The sequence below is a fragment of the Gracilinanus agilis genome, chromosome 4 (genome assembly GCF_016433145.1).
Source record: "Gracilinanus agilis isolate LMUSP501 chromosome 4, AgileGrace, whole genome shotgun sequence".
NCBI lineage: Eukaryota > Metazoa > Chordata > Mammalia > Didelphimorphia > Didelphidae > Gracilinanus > Gracilinanus agilis.
In genome coordinates, this window is record NC_058133.1 from 122,477,543 (window position 1) to 122,499,970 (window position 22,428).

At 31.9% G+C, this 22,428-nt stretch overlaps 1 protein-coding gene across 2 annotated transcripts in view; it reads left to right on the forward strand.

Annotated features, from left to right (window-relative positions):
- The window catches only part of KCTD3 (potassium channel tetramerization domain containing 3), a 78,349-nt gene that overhangs the window by 30,832 nt on the left and 25,089 nt on the right, over positions 1 to 22,428 (forward strand). For both annotated transcript variants that reach the window (XM_044673213.1, XM_044673215.1), the window contains exons 5-13: positions 1,159 to 1,217; positions 1,499 to 1,579; positions 2,222 to 2,365; positions 3,036 to 3,126; positions 7,651 to 7,841; positions 11,922 to 12,037; positions 14,979 to 15,066; positions 15,172 to 15,288; positions 16,921 to 17,091. In XM_044673213.1, the coding sequence (XP_044529148.1) occupies positions 1,159 to 1,217; positions 1,499 to 1,579; positions 2,222 to 2,365; positions 3,036 to 3,126; positions 7,651 to 7,841; positions 11,922 to 12,037; positions 14,979 to 15,066; positions 15,172 to 15,288; positions 16,921 to 17,091 (1,058 nt within the window). The remainder of the gene's footprint in view (positions 1 to 1,158; positions 1,218 to 1,498; positions 1,580 to 2,221; positions 2,366 to 3,035; positions 3,127 to 7,650; positions 7,842 to 11,921; positions 12,038 to 14,978; positions 15,067 to 15,171; positions 15,289 to 16,920; positions 17,092 to 22,428) is intronic.

Below are 22,428 nucleotides of genomic sequence, written 5' to 3' on the forward strand. Positions count from 1 at the left end.
AATGCTCAGTAAGGAATAGGGATCATTTAATCCTTTTTTGATATATAATTTTATATTACAAAACTAAGATGGAGCTAAAATTATATTTTCTCCAAAATAATTTAGGCCGTGTAGTAACTGTCTTGGTCATTCATTTGCATTTGTATTACTTCTTTATAGATTCTGACTTTTCTTATATATTTTCCATTTTATCAGGGCCAGGTAACACCGACTTTACTTTAACCCACTACAGTTTTAGCTATCCTGCAATTCACCAGTGAAAGACAGGACTAATCAATTTATCTGTGCCTGCTGCCTGGTTTAACACTTGCTGTCTTGGGGGCAGCTGGGTGGCTCAGTAGGTTGAGAACCAGGCCTAGAGACATGAGGTCCTAGGTTCAAATTTGGCCTCAGACACTTCCTAGCTGTGTGACCCAGGGCAAGTCACTTGACCCCCATTGCCCGGCCCTTACCATTCTTCTGCCTTAGAACCAACTCAGTGTTGATTCTAAGACAGAAGGTAAGGATTTTAAAAAAAAAAAAAAAAAAGAAGTTGCCATCCTATTTCATCCAGCCCTGGTCATGAGCTTATGTAGATTTTCAGAATTCCTGGTTTTGGGTGAGATTATAGTATATTGCACCTGATAAGCACATAAATATTTGCTTAATTCTGTAATATTATAGACACATGAATACAATTACTTGATAATTCATCTTTCATTTTATAAATTGCCTTGTCATGCTTTAGATAGATATTGTATATCCAAAAATCTTGACTTTTTATCTCAATTAAAAACTTAGCATGTTTCTTTTATTACTGGTTTCTGAGAGTTCTAAGCCCATTACAAAAAACCAACTTCTGCCCAACTAATACTTTATACACTCTGAAACTAATAGGCTCTATAGTTTTTTTACCTTGGTTCCATGGAGGCACTTGTATTTTGATTTAATCAGTTCAACTTACATGGTGAGATTATTTAAGTGAATCTTTTGAAACAGAGTCTTTGCATATAAGGTTTTCCAAATTACAAAGGATAAAGATAAATTTGAGAAATTCTAACTTTCCTGATATCTTTTGAATAAGGAACTCTTATTATAAAATCATTTTTATTTTTCCTCTAAAGTGGAAAGCCAAGTATTGATAGTAAAGGGACTTTTATTTTTATTATTTCTTTGTAGGGGAGTGAGTATTAATGTTCTCAGACATGAAGCTGAATTTTATGGAATTACTCCATTAGGTATGTTCCTTCATTAAATAAACTATGCAGTTATAATTTGGTCCATGGTTTTGTATCTTCTATTTCATGTTTGTATTAAACTTAACTTTAACTGGAAAAATACCTGCTTATTTTTGAAATTTTCCCCAAAAGTAAAGAAAATTTTGGCACAGCTATATTCATTGCATCCAGATTTCTTCTCCGTTTTCTTCTCCTTTTGTTGATGAGAAAATAAAAATGAAGTACTATTTTTCTTTTTTGGCTTTTACTTACTCTTAATAGTTTGCTTATAATACTTATAGTTAGAAGACTTCTTTTATGTGAAGAACTGGAGCGTTCATCATGTGGCAGTGTCCTTTTCCATGGCTACTTGCCTCCACCAGGTAACCTTTCAATTTGACTATCTATACTTTTGTCAGTAAATGTATAGAAACATAAAGTAATCAGCTATCACCTATTTTTTTTTCAGAGAAAATGGATTCAGAAGTTAAATGATTTGCTCAGGGTTATCTACATTGTGGCAGAGCCAGGGCTGGATCTAAACCTGAGACTCCTGGGCTTCTTAGGAACTCTGCCTCCCACTTTTGGCTCTTAGAATAGAGAATGATTTATTTTACAGTAGAGCTAGCTTTGAACTTCTGTTAATAGTCCTCAAGTTGATCATTTTAGCTAACATCATCTGTAACAATTTGAACAGTGTTTAGTGGATTCCCTGGGATTTGAATTAATTTTTAAAAATCTATGTTTCTATTTACTGTATTTTGATCACCAGCTGGTTTAATCATTTAGTTCCTACATTTTCCTGTCCTTTGAGTTTGACAGTATTTTATCTTTAATTCTTTTTGATAGTAATGAAATTATTTGTGACTATCAAAGTAGATATTAAGATTTATGTTTCCTTGAGCATAATGTATATTTTACTTAAAAATCCCCCCCATTAGAAATCTTATTCTGAATGAGTAAGAAATCTTACTCATTGAATAAAATTCATGCCTACCCTTTTCTTTCTTTCTTTTTTTTAATAGGTATTCCTAGTCGCAAAATAAACAATACCTCTGGACCCTCTGCTGATTCCCGAATAGGACAGAATTCTTCAGAAGGTCAGTCAGCCCGAGGAAATGGTACACAGCCCATTCTCTCTAGAACTGGAGAAGAAGCAGTTAGACTGGGTGAGCAACAATTACTAACAGTCTGGAGATAGGTTGGGGATGTGCTTTCTGGACCATAGCTACTGTTGCAGACGGTTTTGGAAATATTGGAATAGGTTTAAGACAAGGCATCTCTTTTTATTGACTGAGAAACACTTCATTTTTGTGTTTACATTTTGCCTATATTTTATAGTACTTTAAAAATTAGCTCTTTTTTCTCTACACTAGAACTTGGATAAAGAATGTCATTTAACTCTGAACCTCTTTTGTGTTCTATAGTTTTAAGAATATAAAATATATTTTGAGATGGTTTTCAAGAAAAATTGTTACTATTAGGTAATGGCAGTCAAATGACTTGCCCAGGGTCACACAGCTGGGAAGTGTCTGAGGCCAGATTTGAACCCAGGACATTGTATCTCTAGGCCTGGCTCTCAATAAACTAAGCCACCCAGCTGCCCCTTATTTGGATTTTTAAAGCAATCATGTTTCAGAAATTGTTTTCTTGAAGTGCAACATATAATTCTTTTATTCTCATCCTGTCTTTGCCAAATTGTCAAAACAGAATTGAATTCTGTTGGTCTTTTTCTGGTTTATATCTCCACATTTTTACTTCTTGTTTTCTCATAGACTCTCACTCCTCTTATTTCTTGTTATATAATGCACACTAATTTTCTTTTACTATGATTAACAGGATTTCCCGTGGATCCACGAAAGGTGCTGATAGTAGCTGGCCATCACAACTGGATTGTAGCTGCATATGCTCATTTTGCTGTTTGTTATAGGTATGGCATAAATTATATTGACATGTGCTTCTTAAAATAAAACTACTTCCATATACATTTCCTTAGCCTGTAGCCATGTTTTCCATGTTTATTTTTGTGTTTTCTGATTGGTGAAGTACAAATTTTATTTCTCTTTGCTGATTTGATTTAATTATTCTTTTCTTAGTACTTCAGTATTATGGTGGATACAGATGACAATCCATTTATGCCTTCCCATCCTATGTAACTATTGTACATTTCCTTCATAAATTAATTATAGAGTCCATTAAACATGCTGACATTAATCCATTAATTCTTTTGACATCATGAGGATATGAATGGGAAAGGAGAGTATGGTTCTCCCTTATTCTTGCTATGTAATCAACTGTCTATTTTTTAATCATGTGTTTTTTCATAACTTCTATGAAAATCTTTGTAATCTTTTATACTTTACGTTTCTGTCATATACCATTCTCATTTGGGTAATCCTCAACTTTAGTACTTCAGAGTGTGTAGTGTTCCATAATTCCATCATGTCATTTTACCAAAAAAATAGTGGTATTTTAAAATGACTTTCATATTAGCAAGATTGGGTTATGGAAAGAAATGTAGTTTCCTAATATGATAGTGTCCTTTTAGTAGTCAGTTTTGGGACCTTAATTGTGGAAGGTTTTATAAGTTACGCATCTAGCTATATATCATAGTCTGGTCAATAGGTATTCATCATCTAGTTAGATTTTTCTGTGAAGGTGTTACGGCCAACTTCTTTTGAAAAATGTAACACTAGTTATGTGCCAGGCATTGTAGTAGGTGTATGTGGCTATGAACTTATTCTGAAATTCTACTGCCCTTAGGAGTTTCCATTCTATGTAGGGAAATAATGTTGAACAAACATAAGTGTATGAAAATAGATACAAAATAGAGGTAAGGTGATTTTTGGAGGTTAAACAGCAATAGTTGAAGAGATCAGGAAAAGCCTCATGCAGAGATTTTTTAACTTGGCTTTGAAGGAAGTGAGGAATTCTGAGAAACAGGTGTGAGGAAGGAATTCATTCTAAGAATAGGGGCCAGCTTATTCAAAAGCATGGAGGCTAGAGATAGAATGTTTTTTAAGAGAGACAGAAAGACTGGTTTGAAATTAAAAGATATGGAATGACTAGAAATGTATAGTAATGGTGGAAAAATTAATTGAGGGAACCATGTCGTAAAGAGTTCTAAATGCTAAATAGAGAAATTTGTAAAATATCTAGAAACAGTAGGAAATCACTGGAGTTTATTGAGTGGTAGAATGACATGGTTAGGAGTTTTAGGGAAATCACTTTGGAAATTTATAGGATCATAAATTTAAAGCAGGAAGTGCTTTTTCTAAAGCACTGTTCTGTCATTCTCTTGTCCAGTTGACTCCAAGAGGTGGGGAGAGGCAGAACTAGGATACTGCTTATGCAAGTAGAGAGGTTTTATTTTATTTTATTGTTCAGAGTGTTTTTGAACAATCTTATATATACTGTTATAGCTTTGAAGGAATTTGAGTATATTTCTGATACCTGCATGGGAAATATTATGTGGGAGGAGAGCTTTTAAGGAAATATTTTACTCTTCTTGGATTTTTCCTTTTAATTATAGAAAAAAAATTAAGACAAGCTTATTGGAATCTTGTAGTTTTCAAAAACTTTTTAGCCAGTTAAAGTAAAGATGTGGCCTGTTATGCAATGTCACTTGTTAAGGCCTAAGTTTTCCTTTTCTGGTATTCTAATTAAGTGTAGATTATTCTCTTAATAAAATTAAATTTTTTGTAGATGGGATAGTAGATATATAGGGTAGGAGTTTTTGATGTTCTATTTTGATATTATTTTGATGTTCCCTTTTATAGAGGGAAGTAATAATATTTGAGTTTTTTTCTATATGCTTGATAACATTTGATATTTCAGATACATTTCAAAAACTGATCACTCAAACCTCTCATAATTGTGCTCCTTCCAGCTTATAACTTACTTTGCTTTGTATATACGTGGCTTAGTCCAAATCTTAATTTTTGCTTTTTTTTTTTAATTTAATTTCTACTTCCTCTGTAAGTTCTGTTTTTTGGGCATTAGGATCAAAATTGGTAGCTCCCTTGTCTGAATCATTAAAAGAGTCTATTTTAAAAACATTTGTAAATTTTTTATTGATTTATAATCTTACATGTTTCATCTTTAAATGCCCATAGGATGATTTTATGTAGTTGAAATTATCACCAGGTTTTCATGAAACTTGTTTTTCTTTTTATGTTCTTCGCTATTTTAAGGCAATGTTCTTAATAGTTTTCCACCATTTTTTTTCTTGAAATTTTAATAAATTTATATCTTACCATGGGATTTCCCTAGGTTCCTATCTTTGATTGACAAAAACATCCAGCTATTTTCTGTTAGAAGTGGTGTTTAGTGTTTTTTTTTTTGTGACAATATTTAAGCTTCTTTATTACATTATTATTGATGTCTTGCTTCCATTTTTTAAATTGTTAATAATTGTTTAAATAAGTCGTACTAGAGCTGTTTTATTTTGCACATTCTATATTCTTATTTTTGTTCAAGTTTTGTATTAACTGTAATGTTTACTCTGACAAAGTGCTATAAAGACCCCTATGTCATTAATGAGTAATTCCTTGTTTCTTATAATAACATCAATTACATGTCCAGCATCTTCTCATTCTTTTCTAAAAGAAAGTGGATATGTTTATAGTACATAGTTGATTCAGGATTGATTTTTTTTTCACATCAGTAATAAGTTATCTTCTTGTTAGTCTAGAATAATTTTATTATAAATTTTTTGATGTGTATAATGTTTAGCTTCTTTTTCATTTCTTGAAGAAAGTATTCATAATGTATAGAAAAGTAAGGCATCTGGTTAATGTACAAATCTTTGACCTTTCTGATTTCTCACCTCTGGACCGTATTTTCCAGTAATCATGTTCTCATTGTCTATCATGTACTTTGTCATTTTACACATAAACACTTGTTTGCATTTTCTTGCTTGTGTTTAAATCCATTTCTCTGTCAATTTATAGAAAAATTGATTTTAGAAAATCTACTTTGTGTATATACTTCAAAACATAAATATTATATCTCCAAAATCATGGCAGGTGATAATATTTACTCAGTTATACTTTTAAAAAACTTCATTTTGTCTAGCTTCATCAATGCATTCTTTATTTCTGTCCCTAGTACAGTAGAAAGATACCTTCCAGCTCCACTTCTAATTCTTCGTATATTTGGGTAAATCATTTGATTCCTTTGGACTTAATTTTTCCCTTTAAGTTCTGAATTTGGATTAGGTGTCTAATTAGGTGTCTAAGATCTTTTTCCAGTTGGAAACATCTATCTCTATGGATCATTCAGCTTCTCCTGGTTTCCAAATGGAATTTTACTTAATGAATACAGGAGAACCATCTAGTGGAATAAATTGGAAACTGTAGGTCATGCAGTACAAAGTTATGTTTTCTAGGTTTTTAATACTGGCCATTGGAAAAAGTAAGGATTCTGGTAAAATTAAACTTCATTAATTTTTGGAAAGCTAATTTTAAATGGCAGTTTTATTATTTTATGTTTACATATATCTTGAACAAGGCTAATAGTGTTATATTGATTATAATAGGTTGACTATATCTAGTAGATAATTAGCATGTTGTATATATATTTATGGAACTCCTTAAAATGTATAATATTTCTTTGTTATTTTGTTTTTATCATTTGCTTTAGCAACCCCTTTTCTTCCAGATATTTCAAGGATTAAGTTAAACTTAACCCCCTTCCCAGTTACAAATTAGTAGGTACCAAATAAATATGATTTTATTAAAAAATTAAACAGGATTCTTATTGTTTGATATTTTATAAACTAAAACACTAAAGAAAAAGCATTATAAAGAGATTATGCTTAATGTATTTTATTTGAAGTAAATGTAGATATTTACATCTTTAAGTATGAATTAGTGTTATGTATAGATAATTTACATCTTTAAGTATGAATTAGTGTTAAGTGTTTTTGTTAAGTAAACTTCATAAGGGTTTGGCTTAAATATTCAGAAAGCAAGATTTTAAAGCTGAAATACCATTCTTTATTTCCTTTATTGTGCTAGATATTGTAACTTATATGAGACACCAGATTAGTAGAGGATCATAATATCTATAATACGAGGACACAATAGAGTGAGTTGTTGTGATATTCAGTTCTAATTTCCCAAATTGTATTTTTTGTAGGTTTATGTCTAACAACAGCCTGTATTATATTTTAGTCTGGAGAGGCAAATAGGATTTTTGTTTTATTTTGCATTTAACATTTCAGATAATGTGATTGTGTCCAAGAAATCAAGAGTTATATCTTTTTAAAATTTCAAAGCATTTTGGAATATAGGTCATAGATAATCTTAAGTTTGGTTTTACTTTTTAATAGTATTAGTCTAGTAAGTTCTAATTGGAAAGATAATGGAATGTGATTATAAATTGATAAAAGTACAAGTCTTGTTTATAAAGTTTAACCTAAGTCCAGTTTGTTTGGGTTCTTTTTCCATAGAATCAAAGAGTCTTCCGGATGGCAACAGGTGTTTACAAGTCCCTATCTGGACTGGACAATTGAACGAGTTGCTTTGAATGCAAAAGTGGTTGGAGGACCACATGGAGACAAAGATAAGATGGTGGCTGTTGCCTCAGACAGTAGTATTATTCTATGGAGCATTCAAGATGGAGGCAGTGGTAGTGAAATAGGTAGGGGAAAATGTTGGTATTTTTTTCCTCTTTTAAAACATTTTTTATTTATATATATATATATATATATATTTTTTTTTTTTCAGATAAAATGTTGATGCAATTTTTTAGTGATCTGACACGGCGATTTTTCTGTCCTCCCTACCTTTACTCCCCCTCCCTAAGGTGGCAGGCAATATGATATAGGTTATACATGTGCTATCATGCAGTGCATATTTCCATGCTCATGTTTTAAAAGAAGACACATATAAGAGAAAATGCTATGCTTCAATCAGCATTGAGACTCCTATCAATGTCTCCTGTGGCAATGAATACCTTCTTTTATCAAGAATGTTTGCATTTTTTCCTATTCTGTAGAGTTTCAAGTAGGGGTTTCTCAATTTATTACTTACTGCTTTGGTTAACTTCCGGCAAAGATGGATAAGAAAAGAGCGCCTGGACCCAATTAGTCACTTCTTAGCTTTGTAACTCTAATTTTGTTTTAGTATTTTTCCATGATTCCATGATTCATGATCCCCACTCTTCCTTTACCCTCTCCCTTCCCAGAACTGACAGCTGGATTATACATCTATCATTATTCAAAACCTCTTTCCTTGTTATTCATATTTGCAGTAGAGCGGCCTTTTAACGTAAAAAACCTAATCTTATTCCCATCTGACCATGTGATCAATCATGTGTTTTTCTTCTGTGTTTCTGTTCCCACAATTCTTTCTTTGGCTGTGGATAGTGTTCTTTCTCACAAGTCCCTCAGAATTGTCCTGGGTCATTGCATTGGTGTCCCCGTGGGCCAGATCCAGACTGTAGTTTGCCCATCACTGCCTTAAGTAATTGGGCAATTCCTCAGGGAATAGTTTGCCCATCACTGTTCTAGATGAACTTTATTATAATTTTTTCTAATTCTATAAAGTTTTTTGGTAGTTTGATAGGTATGGCAATGAATAAGTAAATTAATTTGGGTAGCATTGTCATTTTTATGATGTTAGCTTGTCCTACTCATGAGCAATTAATGTTTTTCCAGTTATTTTCCAGCCTTTTAGTTGATTTTATAGGATTCTTTAAGCATACCATTATATCATCTGCAAAGAGTTTAGTTTCCTCATTGCCTACTTTAATCCCTTCAATTTCTTTTTCTTTTATTGCTATCACTAGCATTTCTAGAACAATATTATATAGTAGAGGGCATAATGGGCATCCTTCCTTCACTCCTGATCTTACTGGGAAGGCTTCTAACTTGTCCCCATTGTAAATGATACTTGCTGATAGTGTTAAATATATACTGTTTATTATTTTGAGGAATGGCCCTTCTATTCCTATGCTTTCTAGTGTTTTACGTAGAATGGGTGTTGTATTTTGTCAGAGGCTTTTTCTTTCTTTTTTTTTTTTTTAATTTTATTTTTTAGAAAAAATTTTTTCCATGGTTACATGATTCATGTTCTTACTCTCTCCCCCGCAACATCCCCTCCCCAAAGGCTTTTTCTGCATCTATTAAGATAATCATGTGAACTCTGTTGGTTTGAGTATTAATGTGGTCAATAATGTGGATGGTATTCCTGGTATAAATCCCACCTGCTCATAGTGGATAATCTTTATGATAACTTGCTGTAGTCTTTTTGCTAGCTTTGTGACTCTAGGCAAGTCCCTTAACCCCAGTTGCCTAGTGCTTACTAATCTTCTGCCTTGGAATCAATGCATTAATTCCAAGGGGGAAGGTAAGAGTTAAAAAAAAAGAAAAGAAGAATTGGTGAAATGCTAAAGCCCAGAATAAGTTGAGGTTTTCAATGAGTGGCCAAAAAAAAAATGTGATGGGTTTTGTTTTGTTTTTAAACTATGTTGAGGGCAAGAGCAGGATCATCCAAAGGATAGGTCAGTGATAATGGACTTGAAAGAGAATGTATTCCTTCTTAAGTTTTTTGTTCTGAAAATGATGATCTTCAGGTTGGGAACTGTTGAATAAAAAATAGATAATAAAAGCAATAAAAAACCATAATGTGGTGCTAGGAAATAAAAGACATGTATTCACCTTCTATATTTGCTCCTTCAGAGTCACTCTTTTAACTATAAGTGAAACTGAACTTGATAAATTCTAAATACACAGAAAAAGATTTTTAAGCATCTATAGATTTTCTTTAGAAGAGGTCTTTTTAGTAAAGTAGATTGTCTGAGAACATCATGATATTGACTTATCTCATTTTTCATAAAGCCATGCAGAGGAATTAATAATTAAATTTTATAATGACTTCTTACTTTAAACAAAATTGTTAAACCACTATCTCTTCTAGATACTAATGAGACAACCCATTCATGATCTAGAAAATTTTTGTTATGATTATACTATAGATATTAATTTTTAGAGGAACTCTAACTTTAATAGTTTAACATTTTTTATACATTGAAAATGAAAGCAAAAGGAAGCAAGTCTTTTTTGGATAAATGTAAATATGCACACATTCACACTCAACAGTCATGTTATAAATGCATTTGCAAAGTATGATCATTTACCAAAATAAAAGTGCTTCTGATCATAATTCATGAAGGAGGCTTTATGACTTGCTTTGTTTGCAAAGACTGACATGGTAGTTCTGCCATGGGATAGTCCAGTAGTAATTTGTTCTTGCTCTGTAAAAGAAACCATTTGTTGTTACAAACACTCTTCAGAACCTGACAACACCATCTAGAGAAAATTGCAAGGGTTGGCATATCCATGATAGAGCTATCCCAGAGGCTGAACTCCCTTCAATATTACTTATATAAGACACTGCTGTTGGATTGCTGCTATAAGCAGTATTTTACTGAGAGGGCCCCTTAAGACAGGAAGCTGTCATTACTTATACCGTTGTCTTCCCTGTGGATGGCCATCAAGATCGTTGAGCCTAAGAAGGAGTGACACTTTAAATTCCTTGAGACCGTTCAGACTGTCTTCCTTGATTTCCCAGAACCTCATCCTTCTCTGGAGTAATCAATTCTAGTTGTTTCTTGGTTTTTATTATTGCCTCCTTTCATATGACCCATGTTGCTGAATATAGTCAACTTCTCATGCCCTGAAAAATTACTTGGCATCAAAATTAAAGAATTAGTTTTTAAAAACAAAAAACTAAGTAACTGATTACAAGTTTAGAATAGTATCTCTTGGCTTTAATACAGAAAATTTAGTTAATTGGTATTAGGTTATCTGATTTCACAAGAAACATTGCTGTTTTTGTTGTTTTTATGTTTCCTTGTGTTCAGTACAAATTGTTAACCTACTAAAATGGCACTTTTTACTAATAATAAGAATTTTCAGGGCATACATATTTAGGGACAACTAAATGGCCCAAGTGGATATAGTACCAAGCCTAGAGTCAGGAAGACTTTGAGTTCAAATTTAGCATCAGATACTTCCTGGGCAAGATACCCAACTTCTGTTTGCCTCAGTTTTTTCATCTATAAAATGGAGAGAATAATAGCACATACTCTACCCTCAGAGTTATGAAGATCAATTAAATAATAGTTGTGAAGCATTTAACAAAGCATCTGGCACATAGTAAGTGCTATATAAATGTTAGCTGTTATTAATATCTTTTACTTATATAAATCTACTTACAAAAAGGTACATAACAGTAACATAAAAAATGTTCTGTATATTCATAATCATTTTTTTTAAGTTCATTGTGTACTCACATGTAAGAATTAAAAAAAAAAGAGGGCATGTTTTTTTTTAAATTTATTTTAAACTAGTCTAGGACATGATATGTTTGAAGAGATGGCCCACAATTCAGATATCTAACACTGATACTTTTAAAGACCTAAACTTAGAATTACAGAATTTTAGATGATGAAGCCTAGTTGTTCCCACATTTTGTAAATGAGGAAACTTGAATCTCAGAGAGATAAAAGACTTTGTTATGGTCACATATTTAGTTAGTGACAGAGCCAAGAATAGAACTTAGAAGTAGTGATATATGGATTTCATTTCCCTGTGTTGAGCTCAAACTTTGCATACATTAAAAAAAGACATTTTTATTGATTTAAAAAATAAAGGCAGAATAGCTTTGAGTTTGAGATACTCATTATTTTCATGAGATTTTTCTTTTGCTTTTTTAGGAGTATTCAGCCTTGGTGTTCCTGTAGATGCTCTCTTCTTCATCGGTAACCAGTTGGTAGCCACAAGTCATACAGGGAAAGTAGGTGTGTGGAATGCTGTAACTCAGCACTGGCAGGTTAGTTAAAATTAATATGAAGTATGCTACGAAGGTGAAAGAGGGCCTACGAATATGACAAGGACTTACAGACAATTCCTATACCTTAGAGTAATGATTCCCAAAGTGGGCGCTACCGCCCCCCTGGTGGGGGCTGCAGTGATCCAGGGGAGTGGTAATGGCCCCAGGAGCATTTAGCTTTCCTATTAATTGCTATTAAAATTAAAAAAAAAATTAATTTCCAGGGGGCTAAGTAATATTTTTTCTGGAAAGTGGGCGGTAGGCCAAAACGTGTGGGAACCACTGCCTTAGAGCAACACTTTTAAATATGATTTAAAAAGAAAAAGAAGTACTGGATTGTGAGGCAGAGAACCCAGGTTCAAATCCTGATTCCACTGTTTACTGCTTATGTGACCTTGAACAAGTTGTTAATCTCTCTGAGGGAATTGGTCTATATGGCTTCTAAGAACCCTTCCAGCTCTAAATCTATGACTTAGATTTCTGATGCATTTTATCCTTGTAGTCAGATCTGATTAGTGTTATATATTAGGGCAAATGAGTAGTTGATATTTTGATGCAACTAGAAACATCCCAGATCTATTTAAACATGAAAAAATTGTTCAGGCAAGTTAAAAGACAGCAGAAGAAAAGTGGATTCTAAAAAAAATTTTTTAAACAGTATCTTATTTACTAGCACTTTTAAAATTGAAACATTTTCCTATCATCTCAGATTCTGAAAACCCCACACCAGTGTCCCAAGAAGGAATGATTATTATACTCTGGCAATTCACTCATGTGTAAACTGAGTTTTTTTGTTTGCTTTGTTTTTTGTTTTAGTAATACATGACTTGGAAAACATATCTGACAAGAATAGATCTGTTCTTATATTTCAGACAAGATCTTGGGAAGAGTTGGGCATTCATGCAGGAAACAATCTTGTAACCTAGCCAGATTAATGTCTTTGTGGCACAATACCTAGATAGTGTGTAATGGAAATTTAAGAGTCTGCTTTGCAAATCTCAAGAGGCAGAGCTGACCTAAGGCTTACTCTTCTGACTGTCACAACACTGGTTGAATAGGTTCTGATTTGGCCTTCAGCAATAGTCCTATTCATGAATAACTTGGAGATAGTAGAAAAAGATAGGCATTGTAATTCTATCCTTTAGATGAGTATAATAGAGATTGATCTATTTGCTTTAAATAAAACACTTAGCAAAGAAATACTTTGGGCATGATTTCTCATACCAAAAGCAAAGTTTTTTGTTAAGTTTTGTTTGATAAAGTAATAGCTACAAAACTTAAAATGTTGATTCAAGATTTGTAATCTTTTGAGTAACCTTTTGGGGAAAAAATTGCTTTCTTCCTTCCTTATTTCCCCAAATTTTTTTCACATGTTACCAAGGTAGGTCTCACAAAAGCAGATGAAAATAGAATTATTCAGTGTTGCCATCTGAGTTATCCTTATTAAATTGCTGAAATATATGAGCTACTCACTAAACCTTATGGCTAACTAACACATTTTATAAAAATTCTGTCATAACACTTAATATATTTCTTGATTGATTTAAGCCATAAGTTTGACATTGGGTTGATAATATATACGATATGTAGTTTATACTTAGATTGAAATAGAAACTTAATTTCATAGGGTAAATCCTGGTAGCTTAATAGATACAATTTAAAAAAATTTTCTGAACAGGTCATCTTATTTATCATAAAGTATTTTTTAAAATATTACTAGAATAGTGCAGTTTAGAGTAATAAGTTTAGAGTTTAAGTTCAGTAATAATATCTGATAATTAATAGTAACTTGAGGTTTGCAAAGTGCTTCATATTCTTTATTTTACATGAGTTTAATCTTAAAACATTTGAATTATTGTATTACTCCTATTTTATAGATGATATATTGTAATTTTCAGATGAGATTTACGGTGTCTGTCAGATTCCCAATTTAGTGCTTAAAACTATTACGCATAAAAAATATTTTAAAATACCATTCCAGGCACAAATCATTGGAGTAAACCTAAATAGCTTATTTTTAGTTAGTTAATGTAAGATAGGCTAACACAGGCAGTGCTGTCACCATATGGGGTAACTAGAACTTTTATTGTTCACAGTTGAATTGGTTGACTGTAGATTTTATCTTTAGAAATAAAACAAATTCAACTACAAATCTTCAAGCAAGTAACAAATCCATATTATCACGATCCACTTTGAAAGAGACTTTATAAAATATATAATTAATATTAAGCATATATCTGGTGAGCAGCTAAACAGTAACCTAGAGAAAAAAAAAACCAAAATCTTTCCTACAAATATAAATTGGGTTTAAAAATAGTTTCAGACATATATGATAAGTGATAGGAATTTTTTTTAAAAAAAGCTTCATTTTTTAAAAATTCATTCTTGAAAAACTAAATGTGGTTTTAAAATTAGTGAAATAATTAAGAACTTTTTCAAGTAATAGTTGATAATTTTCTCTTTGCTAGCACAATAAATTAATATTGAATCTACATTTTTCCTCTAATACAAGTTAAGAGTTTGAAGCTTTAGAAATTCTTGGAAAATATTAGGCAAGTCAGTAAAGTCAGATTTTAAATGAACTAATATGTGCTTCCATAACAAAAATACTTGTTTTAAGTTTGACAATTTTGTATAGAAGATTTCATACTCTTCTTTATTAGTCTGATATGGCATGTAAAAAAGTCTTTCCAGAGTGTATTTTGAGGCTTATTTTCTTTACCTGAGAATTGCCTTTTTATCAAGAGCATAGCTTCTTACATGACTTCTTTTCAACTTATAGGTTTACTATCATGATGACTATTTAAGGAAATCATTTTCTTAATTAATTGGGATATTATTGAATGAGCATTGTCATAGATCTTAGTTTTAAGAAATTCAAAAGTAGGAAAGGTAAATTGTAATTGTGTCCTACAACTCTTAATAATCTCTTTTATATTAGGTTCAAGATGTTGTTCCTATTACTAGCTATGATACTGCTGGATCATTCCTTCTCTTGGGTTGTAACAATGGATCCATCTATTACATAGGTAAGTGTTTTATCATACCTAAAAGAATATAGTTCTTGATAACTTGTTGCATGAAAAGATGATTTTTGTCCTTGTACCTAATTTAAAATTTTTTTTCTTTTGTAGATATGCAGAAATTTCCTTTGAGAATGAAAGACAATGACCTTCTTGTTACTGAACTTTATCATGATCCTTCAAATGATGCAATTACTGCTCTGAGTGTCTACCTCACACCTAAAACAAGTTAGTGCATGGTAGAATATTTGTAATTTCCTAAAGTTTATATTTGATGCTTAAAAGAGTGCATTTTATTCAGTAGTATTGATATACTAGTAGGCAAGATTAAGTTTGCTGTTTTGTTGAGAACCACAGTTAAGAAAATATATCAGGTATCACCAATTTAAATTATATTGATTTTTGTACAAAAATCAAGCATAACTAGTCCACAAATGTTTTGGAAAATAAGAACCATTGATGAATATAGATTCATCTTCAAAAATTACATTGGAAGTAAGTGAAAGTATTAACCTTAGCATTGTTAAATCGAAGTTATGGAAAGGGACAGATTATTTGGAAATTCATATTCTATAATATTTATTAGCTTTTTTTATTGAGACTGAATTTTTTCTCAATTAAGGACTCAAGTGAAGAGGGATCATTTAAAGCATTTGATGTTTATTTGTAATCAAATAAATATTAATAAACATGTTAATGTGCCCCCCAGATCTTATTAGTAGATTTAAATCTATTATATATTATATATTAAATATATAATAAATAATAATCATTATTATTAATAAAATATTATTTTAATAAATTCATTAATATAAAAAGAGTAAATATCCCAAAGTGTTTGCTCACAAAATGTAGATAGGCAAAAATTAGATTAAGATTTAAATTGGTTATTGACCTAGAATGAGAGTTACTACCACAAGTATTATTTTTTATATATAGCTACAGTCTAATAAGTAGTTTAGGTAAGGTAAGTAAAGGAAAGAATTAAAAGATGTAAAAAACAAAATGTTAATTTTTTGCCTTTTGGGGATGAGCAAGAGAAGTTACATACAGGAAGACAGAATGAAAGCCATCTTTTAAAAAGGGTCGTAAAAACTGAGAAATCTTAGATGTCAGCTAGTTCTACCCCTTCATTTTATAAATATGGAAACTGTGTCCAAAAAAGAGTAAATTGTTACTTTGCACTGGGAAGATCAGATATAAAGGTGATTTGAGAAAAGAAGGGATAAAGAAGTTCTAATATTGAAGAGTTCAGAAATTATACCATATGTTACAGTTCCTAAGTTACACTATCTTGAAAATGAAATCTACATAACAAAGTATGTTTTTAAATTAAATTTTTTTTCAAAGAGCAAAAATCAAATTTCTCTCCTTTTGTAAGACTTAAATCAATGTCCAGTACTCCAAAGTATTATATTTTATAAGGTTTATTAATAATCACTTGAAGTAAAGGAATACAAAAAAGTAATTATCTAACAAAATATAAGGCTATGTGAATAGATTCTCCTGCCATTCACCTCATACCACCTTCACCAAAGGGGATCACAGGAAGAGAGAGTGAGAGGTAAGGCTACAACAAATTTATATCCTCCCTATGTCAGCACGTAATGCGAGAAGAAGAGTGGAGTGCTGGGAATTCTAGTTCTGGGGTTCAGATTCCAATTACACACTTTCAGTGACATTATTGCTGTAGGGTTTTAGTCATTTGCCCTGTGTTCATTTCTCTTGCTTGACTCCAGAGTTTAAAATTGGTCTTAAGGCAGTATCTTTAAAGTAGTAATTAATTAGTTTCTTCTCTTATTGTAGTAGTGGTAGACTTTAACACAATCTTTATTGATATGATTCAATTGACTTCTTTAGGTGTCAGTGGTAATTGGATTGAAATTGCCTATGGTACAAGTTCTGGAGCTGTAAGAGTAATTGTACAACACCCAGAAACAGTTGGCTCAGGTCCTCAGCTTTTCCAGACATTTACAGTTCACCGAAGTCCTGTTACAAAAATCATGCTCTCAGAGAAACATCTTGTATCAGGTATAGTGACATTTTTTAGTACTTGAAGTGTTTCTCTACTTTGTTTAAAGACTCAGTCTATATGTGACTTTCATATTTTGAGAGACCTTCTATATATATAAAAATCAAGAGTTTTTGTAATATATAAGGAAAGTATGCTAAAAGAAACAGTAGTAGCAGGTTCATTATTCATTTCTAAATTCTTTGGAAATTTGGTCTGTCTCGGAAAATCTAGTACATCTAAATTTAACATCTATATTATCTTTTAATTGTCTCTTATCTGTTTTGCTTTTGGTTCCTTTGTCATATTTAATTTCTAAACATAAGTTTTATAGGAAAAGAACTTTACACTTGATGATTTTCTTGAAATGTGATTTAAGTATAAATGGGGAATCTTTTATTTCAAATTTGTATTTCTTAGGTTTTTGGAACCCACTGGCGATATGCAAGAATAAATGTTTCTTATCTATTGTTCCTCTTTCCAAAAATAGAAATTTAAATCCTGGGAAATATAGAATGAAACTATTTGAATAAAGGAGAAATATTTTTTCTATGTTTGTTATAATTTAGAATTTTGTAAAAAGATTTAAGATTCAGTTAAATCTGAGATGCATATGCATCATTTTTCAAATTAATACCTGACTTAATGATTATTCAGCAGACCAGAGTTAGGAAGACCTATGTTCAAATCCTACCTCTGACACATAATGGTTGCAATACCCTAGTCAAGCCACTTAAGCTTCTTGTGTTCCAAGCAACTTTTAAGATTATATGTTTAGGATAGTTAGGATCTGCTTTGTTAGAGAGTTTCCTAACTGGGAGGTTCAGGTTCTTTCCTTCCCCACAAAAACAAAAATCTTAACCAAGTATTTTTCAGCAAGCTAGTAAAAGGTTTTTTGTGACAATTGAATTTCTTTTATTAGAAAAGTTTACTTAAATTGCATCAAGAGAATTTATTTTAAAATGATCGTGTTTTTAGAAGTCTTATAAAATAAATAATCACTATGATAATTTTGGCAGCATGTATACCAAATGAAATACCATAGCCTAATTTTTTTATATTTTAACACTTGATATTATTTAAACGAACTACTATATTTTAAAATATTTCTAGTTTTAAAAGTAGCCCTGATGATAATAGTTTAGAACACAAAGTTTTCTCTTTACCAACAAAAACTGTGGTATCTTTAAAGATTATATTTATAGTAGGTTTTATGGTTGAATCAAAATATATACAAAAAGGAAGAAATTACATATCCAATCGTTACTTATTGGTTGGCAAAATTCTTTCAGAATTTATGTTTATAAAATTCATATAAGTAGTATTATAAAAAATGACCATGCTTTTTACCCGAGTACTATATAATTTTCGAGTATTTAAAACTCATTGCTATTATATAATTGTTTTTACTATCCAAATCTCTCAGATCTTAAGCCAGTGATAAATGTCTTTTTCCCCCCTTTACTTAAGAATGCAAAAAATGCATGACATTTCTTGAATCAGTTGCATCTTTTGAGTGAATATGACCAGGTTTAAGCAAAAATGACAGTTTTTAGATGAATGAATAGATAAATATCCATGACTTGGTGCTTCAGTAGTCTATGGATCCTACGTGAACACATTTTGCTTTGTTCCTCTCTTTCAGCACATCCTTGCCTATGAGACAGACCTCCTGCTCTCTAGAGATCCCAGAGGCAAAAAGCCTTTTAAAGGCTAAAGCCAAAAGCCCTCTCAGTAAGCTTAGGCCCACCTTTATATATCAGCAACTAAATGCCAATGACCAACTTATACCTAGCAGCCACCTTCCCTGCAACTACCAGCCCTAACTATCAGCAACTCCCTCTCCTAACTCTTAGCAACTGACAGCTTGCAACTGATGCTCGCTCAGCAAGGGGTTCCCTGGTTCCTACTTCCTGTCACTGTGGGCTGGTTAATCCCTACACATCTCTATGGTAAGAGGTCCTCTGGGTCCCTGTTAAATTAAAGAAATTATTCCTTTTTACATCTCTTAAAGATTAGCAATAATCTTTTAGTTACTAAGTTCAATAGCTTTTTCTTTAAAAAAAATTTTTTTTTTATTTAAACCCTTACCTTCCATCTTGGAGTCAATACTGTGTACTGGCTCCAAGGCAGAAGAGTGGTAAGGGTGGGCAATGGGGGTCAAGTGACTTGCCCAGGGTCACAAAGCTGGGAAGTGTTTGAGGCTAGATTTGAACCTAGGACCTCCCATCTCTAGGCCTGGCTCTCAAATCAGCTGAGCTACCCAGCTGCCCCCTCAATAGCTTTTTCTTACTCCTTATCTGTATTTGAATTCCATGAAACTTGTGGTGTTCTCCAGCAACCCAGTCCTCCGGGATATTTTTTTGTTCTCTTGACTTCGACAGTGCTCTTTTCTGGTTTATTAACCACATTTTTGGTTTATGATTCTTTGATTCTTGATGGATCAGTGTCTTTTGCTCTTAAGCATCTCTAAAAGCTCTGTCTTCTTTCACTATACTTTTTTTCATTTGGGAATATCTTTAGTTCAAATAATCACAGAAAGTGTTTTCATTGTCTTCATAGGTGATTTTCAAATCTATATTCACTCCTGAGGTCTAGTCTTGCTTCTCCAGGTCTGAGGTGGAATGTCAGAGTTGTTTTAATTTATATTTCTTATTCTTAATCACTTGTGTTTTACTTAAATTAATTTATTTACATATTTACAAATTACAAATTAAGTAAAACACAAATAATTATATGGAACCTATTTGTATCTAGTTCTATACAGTTTACAATTCTTCTTTTGAAAGGTATTTGTTTATATCCTTTGACCCACTAATCTTTTGGGTAATATCTTGGCCTTACATGTCATTTCCCTGTCTTTCTTGACTATAATACTTTTGCCATTGATACAAATAATTTCCTCATGTTATCAATTTTGCTTTTGTTTAACTTTCCTTTTTGTCAAAAAATTTTGTGTATAGGTTTTTTTTTGGGTTTTTTTTTTGGTCTTTTGTTATATTTTGTCCTTTTTTTAATTTTTGTTTTTTGTCACTTTTTTTTTTAAATTTTAAACCCTTAACTTCTGTTTATTGATTTATAGGTGGAAGATTGGTAAGGGTAGGCAATGGGGGTCAAGTGACTTGCCCAGGGTCACACAGCTGGGAAGTGTCTGAGGCCGGATTTGAACCTAGGACCTCCTGTCTCTAGGCCTGGCTCTCAATCCACTGAGCAACCCAGCTGTCCCCTTCTTTTTTTTTTTTTTTTTAATTTTAAACCCTTAACTTCTGTGTATTGACTTATAGGTGGAAGAGTGGTAAGGGTAGGCAATGGGGATCAAGTGACTTGCCCAGGGTCACACAGCTGGGAAGTGTCTGAGGCTGGATTTGAACCTAGGACCTCCCGTCTCTAGGCCTGGCTCTCAATCCACTGAGCTACCCAGCTGCCCCCTATTGTCACTTCTATCCATTATTTGGTTGAGAATTTTCCTCCAATATTGTCAGACTTGGTTGATGTGTTATTTAGGTTTTTCCCCCACTTTTTCCTATTTTTTTATTCATTTGAAGTTTATGTGAATGATATGAGGAAAAGCAAAATGTGTCAATAAAAATATTAAAATAAATTTTCTTTTGCCACGGTTGTAGAATGTGCTTCTATTTTTCTCCAGTATTTTATTTTTTCCTTTTTTTAAGTTTAGAATATTTTTCCATGGTTACATGATTCATGATCCTGCTCCCCCCCACTCTTTACTTCCCCCTTCCGAATCCGACAAGCAGTTCCATGGGGTTATATATGTATCATTGTTCAAAACCTATTTCCATGTTATTCATATCTGTAGTAGAGTGATCTTTTAACATCAAAACTCCAGTCATATCCCTAGCGCATTACATTATCAATCATATATTTTTCTAATGCATTTCTGTTACCACAGTTCTTTCTCTGGATGTGGATCGCATTCTTTCTCATAAGGTCCTCTGGATTGTCCTGGGTCATTGCATTGCTGCTAGTAGAGAAATCTGTTACATTCGATTGTGCCATAATGTATCAGTCTGTGTACAATATTCTTCTGGTTCTGCTCCTTTCACTCTGCATCAATTCCTGGAGGTCTTTTCAGTTCACATGAAATTCCTCCAGTTCTTTATTCTTTTCAGCACAATAATATTCCATCACCAACATATACCACAATTTGTTTAGCCATTCCTCAATTAATGGACACCCTGTCATTTTCCAATTTTTGGCCACTACAAAGCTATAAATATATATTTTTGTGCAAGTGTTTTTCCTTATCTCTTTGGGGGTACAAACTCAGCAGTGCTATGACTGGATCAAAGGGCAGGCAGTCTTTTAAAGCCCTTTGTTCATAATTCCAAATTGCCCTCCAGAATGGTTGGATAAATTCACAGCTCCACCAACAATGCATAAGTGTCCCAAGGGAATGAAAAAGTGTTTTAAATCTCCAGTATTTTATAATGGAATGTTTTATAATCAGGTCATATATCCATTAGTAGTTTATTCTAGAAGTTTATAGGTTGGTGTACACCTAGTTTTTGCCAAATTGCTTTCCACTTTTTCTAGCAGTTATTGTTAAATAGGGAGTTTTTTATCTAGTAAATTATATTATTGGATTTATCAAATACTGGGCTAAGACTTTAATTGCTTCTCTTTCTTCCTTATCTAATCTATTTCATCAAACTGTTTTTCTATTTTTTAACCACTATGAAAAAGTTTTATCTTTTTAATGTAGTTTGAAATCTAGTAATGCTATACCACCTTTATTACTTTTTTTCCCATTGTTTTTCCCTTGAGGTGCTAGAGGTTTTGGTCACCTAAGTAATTTTATGTTTTGTTTTTTGCTAACTCTATAATGTAATATCTTGATAATTTGATTGGGGATGGCATTGAGACTGTAAATTTGTCATGTAGTTTTTATTATGTTGGCATGACTGGACTATGGACAATCTATAATCTCTCCAATTATTTCTTGTTATTTTGTAAAGAATATGTATAACATTAACTCTTAACATATTTTATGCATTTTATATTTATTGTGAGTTGAATTTATTATTCATCCCACTCCCATTTTTTATATTAATTCAGGATAGAAATATTGATGACTTTTATGAGTTTACTAAAGCTATAAATCATCTCAATCAGTTTCTTTGCTGATACTCTAGGGTTTTCTCAGTATGCTAGCACAATTTATTGTCTCTTTATTGATGTATGTATCTTTTGATATTTTTTTCATCTTTAGTAATACCTATGTCTTGTCTTAGTGCTCCATCCATTTATAGAAACATGCCAATAATCATGAATTTTCCTTTAATTTTGGATTATTGATGGAATTATATTTTATGTTTAATATATATTTTTATCTTTCT